Consider the following 9,813-nt stretch of genomic DNA (forward strand, 5'->3'; position numbering starts at 1 on the left):
ATAATAACGGTAACTCCATTGAAATTATTCAAAACTAAAGTAACGAGCCAATTTTAAAAACTGTAAGGAGTAGAAAGTACAGATATTTGTGTAAAAATGTAAGGAGTAGAAGTAAAAAGTCGCCATAAAAATAAGTAGTAAAGTAAAGTAAAAATATCAGAAAAATCTACTTGAGTACAGTAACGAAGTATTTGTACTTCGTTACTTCCCATCTCTGAATAAGAGTGATTTTTTTGTGTGAAAAGGCAGTAATAACAGCGTGCTTGGCTATGAGTCAACCTTTGTATGTGCGAATGGTAAAGTTGCTGGGAGGGGCTGAGAGGGTGCAGAAGTACACAGAGGGAGAAACAGATAGGGAAGGCTAACCAGGTTGTCAGATGGACACAGCAACACCTTGAGGCTCCTGTTGTCCCTCTCTGTTTGTTTCTCTGTGTTTGTTCACCTGCTATGGATCTACTGCAAACTGGGAGGGAATTAATTATGATCATACTTGCAGCTGACTGATACCTGCTTATTGCCTTTAAAGTGGATTTTCAAGACAAGGTGGACTCCTTCAGTATGCTGAACCATCCTCCCTGTCCCACATACCGTTTGGTTTCCCTTCTGTCTTTGATGTTTCTTTGGAACCAGGCAATCTGCTCTCCTGGGGAAGGAAGGAGCATCTGGCAGCGACCTAAATCGAACCCCATTATTAAAGAGCAGCTTTTTCTTGAGGAGACGTTCCCCCAAGATTTCCTGTGGGGCTCTGGAACATCGGCCTTCCAAACTGAAGGAGCCTGGAACCAGGATGGGAAAGGCGTCTCTATTTGGGACTATTTCACTCACTCCTCTGACAGTGAGACAGCAGATGTGGCAAGTGACAGCTACAACTACTGGGAAGAAGACGTGGCAGCACTTGGATACCTAGGTGTAAGATCATACTCATTCTCCCTCTCCTGGCCCAGACTTTTCCCTGATGGTAACGCCGCTGGAGAGCCAAATGCAGCTGCTGTGGACCACTATAGCCGCCTCATGGAGAGGCTCCTGGAGAAGAAAGTCGAACCTATTGTAACTCTCTATCACTGGGACCTGCCGCAGGTGTTCCAGGATCAATATGGAGGATGGAAAAACGACACGTTAGTTGAACATTTTAAGGAATACGCAGAGTTTTGTTTCAAAACATTTGGGAAACATGTCAAATATTGGCTTACAATCCACAACCCCTACTTAGTGGCTGTGCAGGGATACGGGACAGGCCTGCATGCTCCTGGAGAAAAAGGGGGGATCTCTAGCGCTCTAACAGTAGCCCACAACCTGATCAGGGTGAGTCCTGCAGGGTTACTCAACAACTTACTTTGTACAGTTTATATGGTGACACACAGTCTGTGTGCAAACTTTGACCTGCGGCTTTATCATTTTATGATAGTCAATGAATGTTTATATCTCCAGATTGGCTGTAAGGTTACAGGAGGAGTATAGCAAACACAGACTGGATCAGCAGTCTGATACCGGTTTTTACAAGACTCTTTAATCCAGTCTAACCTCTGCACATAATTAGCACAATAATCCCTAAAACATCTCTACTCATTGGGGGGTTATCTCCCCCTGATGACTGGATGGCTATATTTATATTGACAAGTTTTGTGATAAGTAAACAGGACACTTAAAGAGACACTCAGGTCAAAGTCCACCACATCAGCAGTTTTGTGGTGGAGGGACTCTGTGTGTGTGTGACAGGAAGTCACGGAGATACGCCTCATTAATACTCACTTAGGTTTATGCAGTGGAGCACAGATGGTCGGCTCCCAGCTAACACCAAGCAGATAGAGTAAGCAAATAATCATTTTCTGCTTCCTGTGATGCACTGCTTAATACACAGTTAAATATTTGCCTCAACTCTTTGTCCTAATTAAGATGTTATTTTTAATTTGATCTGTTGACATAAAATATTAATATTCATAGATAGCTCACATTTTGTCTGAAACCCCTGCTCTCTTTGATGCAGGACCTAATGTAATGTATGACGCACAATTGCTCTTCTTGAATAGTTGAAGGCATTAGAGAAGTTCATTAGATTTCTGTGTTGAACTGTAACATGAAATCACAATAAAATACAATTAAATTTGTAATGTGTAAAAATGTGTTTACTGGGTAAGCACACCATTGCAGGGTGGTGTATGTGGCTCATAAAATTAAAATGTGGCTAAAAAAGACAATAGGTACACAGCCAAGTTTGATTTTATAAGGTAAACTGTTTCTGAATTATTTAAAGAATAATTTAATGATATACTTACAATGTATATGCTTTCTATTTTAGGCACACGCCAAAGCATGGCAGACCTACAACACTCACTTCCGCCAAGCTCAGAACGGTAAAGTATCCATTGTTTTAGGTTCCCATTGGGTTGAACCTCACAGGGGCCAGTACACAGCTACCAACGCTGCACTATGTCAGCAGTCCATGGAGGCCGTTCTTGGATGGTTCGCCAAGCCCATCTTTGGTGATGGGGACTATCCAGTCTCCCTGAAAACAAAACATGCAGCCCTAATGCCTATATTCACCCCAGAGGAGAAGCTGTGGGTGCAGAAAACAGCAGACTTTTTTGCTCTGTCGTTTGGGCCAAACAATATCCGTCTAGGCCAAAGCGTGATACGCTATGGGCAAAGCATCACTGCAGACCTGAGACGCCTGCTGAGCTGGATAACACTGGAATATGGAAACCTGAAGGTGCTTGTCGCGGAGGGAGGCTGGTTCTCCAACGCCAGTGTCGGAAGAGAAGATACACTTGCCATCTATTCGATGAAAAACTTTATTCACCAAGTACTACAGGGTAAGCAGGAAACCTCTACGATGCAATGTTAGACAATACATTTCAAGCTGGAAAATTAAAAACTGAAATATCTTCTTTTCTTTTTAGCTATCAAGTTTGATGGTGTACAGGTGTTTGGCTACTTAGCCTGGTCATTGGTGGATGGATTTGAGTGGAATTATGGCTATGGTGTAAGAAGAGGTCTTTTCTACATTGACTTTAAACAGCGAAACAGAACAAGGGTCCCAAAGACAACAGCTCAATACTTCAAGCAAATTGTTGCAAGCAATGGTTTTCCAAATGATGAAACCTCTCTGGATGTTAAGGGCCAATTCCCATGCAAATTTCACTGGGGAATTGCAGGCTCTACACTGCAGGTAAAACCCTTCTTGGATCCACACAAATTACTGTCAAGAGATTAACAAAGATCTGGTATACATAAAAATTTTTCTTGCTGCTTTGTAGGTCCAGTTTCACCCTTTTTCCCCGCAGTTTTCTGACCCACATGTATATACCTGGAACTTGACAGGAGACGGTTCGCTGCGTCCAGTTCCCGGGTTGAAGCTGAACACCAGGCCAGCCCAGTGCACAGATTATCTGGCTATCCGCAACCATCTTCGCCTGTTAGCATCCACCGGGGCATCTCATTACAGCTTCGCTCTTAACTGGTCTCTGATTTTACCCGATGGAGGTCGCTCGAATGTAAACACTGAAGCACTGAGGTAGAAATCAACAAGCACACAAACCTCTGAGTCTGACAAAATGAAACTAACTTTAACTGATTACACTTGAATTATACTGATTTCATTTTTTAGAGATAAAGATTTTTATGGTCACTTTCACCTTTTACATTTTCTCACATTACAACCTCAACCCCCCGCTGAGTATTTTATCAGAATTGTATCTAACAGACTAACACTAACTGGAGCTTAAATGTGAATTTGAAGGAAAACGGTTTATTTAAATTTAAATTTAGTTTGTGTAGATTGACTATGATGCCCCAAAATACAATCCAGAGCTACTAACTCCAGAGAAACTGAATCCACTACCAACTCCAATCCATCAACCAAAACTGGAAAGAATAAGTCACATCTGCAAAGTGTGCCTTACTGAACTAAAAGGCCATGCTTTGGAGAGAAAAGAACTTTGGATGAGCTGCACAGCTTAGGTAGCATAATTTATCTAAAGGATAAGAACTAATTTACTGCATACATAAAAGCAATTGTGTAATGAATGCCATAAGAAATTTACTAAAATCTTTGCCTCAGTCTTAAGTTGGTACACCTACAGGAGCAAACCCATCCAACAGAGATGAAGTCGAACAGCTAAGATCAAACCACTTTCATGCCATAGAATTACCCTGAACACTTCTAGAGAAGGAAGAAATGCCAAACATTTCAGTCCTTTGATGTCCAAAGCTAGTAGAGACATTACAAAAACTCTTGTTACTCTACTTGCAATGACAGGCGGTTCGTAAAAGTATTTTGTCAGAGGGGTTGGATACAGACATGCAACTTAGATTTCAGATTATTTTTCTTGACTGTTTCATCATAAGATTTTTGTGTTTAGGTGTTTTATGTTTTGAAACACTGAGCTATTTTTTTTATTTGTCTATTGTATAAAATTACAATAAATACACTGAAGTGTATGGTGCAAGGTAACTCAATGAAAACCTCTTCAAAGGGTATGAATACATTGGGTAGGAACCTGATTTCCAAGTTTTCAAAAGGCCTTTCCTTTTATAAACTCTACCATCTTGTTTTCAAAAATTAACTCCTTCTTTTTTTTACTTCTAAAAGGTACTATCGCTGTGTGCTGACAGAGCTCAAGAGGCTAAACATGGAAGCAATGGTCATCTTGTACTACCCGTCACACAGAGCTCCAAACCTGGGTTTGCCAGGGCCGCTGCATGATTCTGGGGGTTGGATAAATAACGCCACAATAGAAGCATTTCTAGAATATGCAGCACTTTGCTACCAGGAACTGGGTTCCTGGGTTCAATATTGGATCACCATAAATGAGCCAAACAGACTTATAGATGTTTATTCCAACGTCACACAGAGGCACCAAGCAGCTCATAACTTGCTTCTAGCCCATGCCAAAGCCTGGAGGTTACATGAGAGGGAGTTTTCTGCTGAGCAGAAAGCGCTGGTGTCTCTCGCTCTACATGCTGACTGGGCTAAGCCGGCTAACCCTTTCCTGGAGTCACATACGGTGGCAGCAGAAAGATTTCTTTTGTTTGAGATTGGACGCTTCTTGGATCCACTGCTCGGGACAAAAGATGAAGAGACGAAGGGGAAATACCCCCATGAAATGAAGGTATACCTAGAAGAAAGAGCAAGGGTGTCTGGCCTTCCCGGATCGCCTCTTCCTCATTTTACTGAGAATGAAAGACATGAACTTAAGGGGGCATTGAGTTTTATTGCCCTGAATCATTTCACAACACGTTTAGTTGCTCCAAATCCTCACACACAACAACCCCCCCAGAAGGAATCAGCACCTGATCATGACTGTGTGATTCTCTCAGACTCCACCTGGCCTACCTCCAGCAGAGGTCAGGCTCTGGTACCCTGGGGCTTAAGAAAGATGCTGAAATGGGTGAATCAAAGGTATGGTACAGCTTTGCCTGTCATCGTCACAGCCAGTGGGATTGATGACCAAGCTTCTGTTGAGGATAAACTCAGGCAGTATTATCTCCAGAACTATGTCCACGAGGCCCTCAAAGGTGAGTTATCCTGAATGCCTTGTTCAACTATAACAGACGTCCTCACTTCCATACCATGATGTCTTATGTCCTGCAGTTTAGATGTGTCCCTGCTTCCACACCTGAATCTAATGGCTGAAATACCTCCTTAGCATGCAGTCAAATGCTGAGTTCGACTTCAGTGGCTGTATCCTCCGAAGGCCAGATTCGTAGGCCGATTACATTATAGCGCGGCGCTGAGGTCTGTTAGGATCGGAAGGCTCCTTAATGCGGTCGACAAATGCATCCTTCTTTTTTGCCCGCTTTGTATCCTACGCAGCCTTGGATATCCCATGTTTCATTGCGAGTCAAGTAAGCCGGCCGCTCCATGCACAGAGGAAAAAGGTACTTGGCGCAGAACAGTGGTGAATATTGGATGCACAGTTTCTTCTAATGCAAGTATGTGAATAGTTTCGTCTAGAACTAAAATTGGTTTTTTAAATGGTTATTGAGTCAGATATGTGGCGGATAATGTTTGATTTATTTAAAAGTTTTTATCTGTTACTGTGTAAATGGGTTTGGCTGTAATTTAAGGACAGATTCTAATACATTTGCAGTGTGGGGACTGTAAATATGATATGATTTCTATTTTCTAATTGCTATTTTGCACAATTTGCTTTACTATGAATTTTTTGCTGTTGTTTATATCTTTCTACCGCTTTTATAGAATTACATTTGCTTATATTTGTTCATGCTCCCAGTGGTTGTCATCTTTATTCCACACTGTATTCTTATGAGTGTAGCCTTTGTTGACTTTACAATAAGCTTTCTGTGTCAACCCTAAATGACAGACCGTACGGGCGGTGAAAGCTGCGGAAGGCTGAACCTGCTTGTATTCACAGCCAAAACTCTTCCAGTCTACTTAATTTCACAGACCTCAAGTATCTAGACCAGGTAGACTGAGTCCTTGGAGGATGCAGTCTTTAAAATTGAACACACCCAAATTTTCTGGACTCCTACTAATGATCTGATTATTTGATTATTATTTGGTGATTATTTGGTGTGTTGAAGCAGAAACACACCTAAAAGGTACAGGACACTGGACATAGAGGGCTGGAATTTAGGAAGCCTGAACTATAGGGTATAGATAACAGTCTTTTTGTTAAGTATGTTTAGACATATATCTGTCTCATTGACAATGATATTTGTTAATCGTATTGCTTCCTACAATAAATGTCAAACTTAATGAAACTGCATGAAAATAATAAAACCATAAATGAAGGGAGAGGCAAACTCTCAAACAGCAGCTCTGATTATCACTGCTTGCTTAGCTGATGATACTGAACATGAACCTTTGAGTGTTTTAATTGGTTTCTCACCTTTTTGGATGAGGAAGTAAAACCTGAGAGTTAAAAAAAACAATTTAAGTTTTACTTTCTGTTTTCTTTGCTTTCAGCTTATCATCTTGATGGTGTAAACTTGCAAGGCTTCTATGTGTTGAGGCTTCAAGATCGTCATGACCCTGAGTTTGGTCTCTTCACTTCAACTCATCACCAATCCAAAGCCAAGAACTCTGTTGCTTTGTACAGAGAAATCATAGCTAACAGGGGTTCTCCTAACAATAGCACAACCCAGACATGCAGACCCACTGAGCAGCAGGAAATATGTCAGATGTGTGAGTGGATGTTCAACAACAAACCGATGCTGGTTTTTTGGGGCTGCCTCCTTATAACATTTACCATGCTAGCTGCATTGGCCGTTTTTGTTGTCATTAATAAGAGAAATCAAAGATATGACAGAGGGAAGAGGAAGAGGAGAGGGAACCAAAAGAGAAAAAAAAAAGCAACAGCATATGGTTTATGTCCTGCTGTCAGGTACTAACAGTAGTAAGGACTGAATTGTTAACATGTGGAAGAAAAAAGGCAAAATAAAATGCATGTTTCTCTCTTTAGTTTTCTTTCAGTGACAAATGAGTTTACAGACAATATATGTCACAAAAATGTCATAATAAATGGTCTTAAAAGGAGGTAAAACAACCCTCTCTTAACATTTTGCATTTAGTCAGTTTGAATGAGGTAGCAGGACAATGTTTTTTATTTTTTTATTTCAGTAAAATGAAAATATAAAGTGTATTTGCAGTATAGCAAAAAAATTAATAAATAAATCAAACTGTTTGTAGAAGCACCTTCAAATCCTATTTTAGGTGCAGGTATAATATCTATGAAACTCTGGAAACTGAACTTTTTTTTTTTTTCTTTGGAAAACATAGCTGAATTTTGCCAGGCTGTATGAAGAGCACTTGTCAGTAACCGTTTTGCATGTTCTGCTACACATACTCTGTTGGACTTGGTTTATGACTGTGCTAATGCAATGCATGAATGTGCTACCCTAAACCATTAATGAACCTGTAGGCTGTGGTCTTTCTTCCAGGTGAAACTTTGCCCTGTTTCAAGTCTTTTGTAGCCTTTAAGAGGATTCACTTCAGGATTTCCTTGTATTTAGGTTTAGGTTTATCCATCACCCACTTAAACCCGCTCAGCTTTTCTGCCCCTGCTGAAGGGAGGCACCCTCACAGCATGATGCTGCCAACACTGTGTTTCACTATGAAGATGTGAATGTTTGTTGGTGTATGTCATATATCAACATCAAAAACAAAACAAAAATCATCCATATGATATCTTGATATCAGGTTTTAAAACTATTCCCTATGTTCTTGAAATATTTCAGTCTATGTCTTGTGTTCTTAAAATATTTCAGACTAAGCTCAAATGTGCAAAACCACAAATCATAGATTACACCATTTAAGGTGTAAACAAAGATAATACAAGTGTAAAAATGTTCATAGAAACTAAGTACTCAGCATATAACAGCAACAACGTTAATGATATTAATTATCAACTCAAAGTTTATTGAAAGTATAGTTGAAAGTTGGTTTCAAAGGTAAAGATGACCTTAAGTACAAACAAAACTTAACAAAAATGTAATAAGTGAATTTACCACAATGTTGTTTTTGTGTTACTCTGATAAAGTCTATGTTTAATTGTGTGTTGCTGTAGTTTTTATAAGAACAAGCCTGATTTCCAAGGCATTTCCTACACTGTCTAAACTCATTCAATGGAACAACAGTGCCCCCTGGTGTCAGTACTCGATTCTGAGGTCAACAGAAATCAGTTTCTTTTAAAAATATGAAAATTAAATGCTAGACCACTGCACCTTATTTGAAGGACTAAATCTAACTGTACCAATAGGCAGTAGTACTTTATTGAGTATGTAAGAAGGACACGGTCCTGTTTTGTTCATTATTGTTTATTTTTTTAATAGGATCTTGAAAGGTTGAGTGCTGCTAAAAAATTTGAATTATCAAAAATATGTAACGAAAATAATTTTTTTTATTTCAATATAATGAATGAGGATGGCTGTGTAGCTAAAGAAAAAAGATAACTCAAAACTTGTGTTTTTTTGTTAATTGTGGTAAGTTATTGGACCTTATTTATTTTAATTAATGATTAATAAAAATAAAAACTTGACAAAATGTCTGTTTGTTTATATTCATATAAAAGTATTTAAACTGTGAACATATTCATCATTTTTATTACTATGTAATCAAATTTAGAGCGTTATTTATTAGTGTTGCACCGATGCCATTTTTTGGGCCCGATGCCGATACCTGGCTGTGCATTATCGGCCCATACCAATGCCATACTGATGCCATCTGAAATTAATGTGTGTGTGTATATATATGAAGAACTGCATACTACTTGGATGTAAAACAATTGCCATCATGGCTTTGTCAAGCTGCTGCCTACCTTTGTGAAGCAGGAAAAAGACTAACACAAAGTGAATCCATTAGAACTTTTTATTGCCTACCTGGAATGGGTGACAATAGTTGAATAAACTTCTGGCCCTCAAAATGCTTTCGGTGACCTATTTGTCGGTACCCGCCTAAAAAAACTGAATACATATGGTGACTTAAATTCCAATAAAAACCTTTTTTTCACTCACTTTGAAGTTTAGCTCAAGACTGGCTTTGTTTATTTTTGATTATTTTAAAATACACAGTAAAATGATGGTACTGTTTGACTATTCTTCCCATTGTTTTTTGTAAAGAATAGTGCTGGTATTATAACATCTTTTCTTATGTTCTTTCAAATTTTTGGTGAACGAAGAAAAATTGAAGTAACAGCAATAATAATAATGATTATTAATGATGCTTATAATAATAATAATAATAATAATAATAATAATAATAATAATAATAATAATAATAATAATAATAATAATAATAATGATTATTATTATTACTACTATTATTTACATTATTACATAAATAATAATAATAAT

At 38.7% G+C, this 9,813-nt stretch overlaps 1 protein-coding gene across 1 annotated transcript; it reads left to right on the plus strand.

The window, feature by feature from the left end:
- Nucleotides 1-254: 254 nt before the first annotated feature.
- klb (klotho beta) lies at nucleotides 255-9,458 on the plus strand. Its single transcript, XM_038296554.1, has 6 exons — nucleotides 255-1,302; nucleotides 2,297-2,810; nucleotides 2,898-3,166; nucleotides 3,255-3,511; nucleotides 4,589-5,514; nucleotides 6,929-9,458. The coding sequence occupies exons 1-6, from the start codon at nucleotides 559-561 to the stop codon at nucleotides 7,351-7,353; spliced, it is 3,135 nt and encodes a 1,044-aa protein (XP_038152482.1). The 5' UTR covers nucleotides 255-558; the 3' UTR covers nucleotides 7,354-9,458.
- The last annotated feature ends 355 nt before the right edge of the window (nucleotides 9,459-9,813 follow it).

The sequence above is a fragment of the Cyprinodon tularosa genome, unplaced genomic scaffold (genome assembly GCF_016077235.1).
Source record: "Cyprinodon tularosa strain WSP-4 unplaced genomic scaffold, ASM1607723v1 ctg371, whole genome shotgun sequence".
Taxonomy (NCBI): domain Eukaryota; kingdom Metazoa; phylum Chordata; class Actinopteri; order Cyprinodontiformes; family Cyprinodontidae; genus Cyprinodon; species Cyprinodon tularosa.

Excerpts from the sequence above, each read along its gene's own strand:
- klb (XM_038296554.1), top strand. The coding sequence starts at position 559 with ATGCTGAACCATCCTCCCTGTCCCACATACCGTTTGGTTTCCCTTCTG. Across the intron at positions 2,811-2,897 it reads TATTCACCAAGTACTACAGG|CTATCAAGTTTGATGGTGTA; the intron begins GTAAGCAGGAAA and ends TTTTCTTTTTAG. Across the intron at positions 3,512-4,588 it reads GTAAACACTGAAGCACTGAG|GTACTATCGCTGTGTGCTGA; the intron begins GTAGAAATCAAC and ends TACTTCTAAAAG.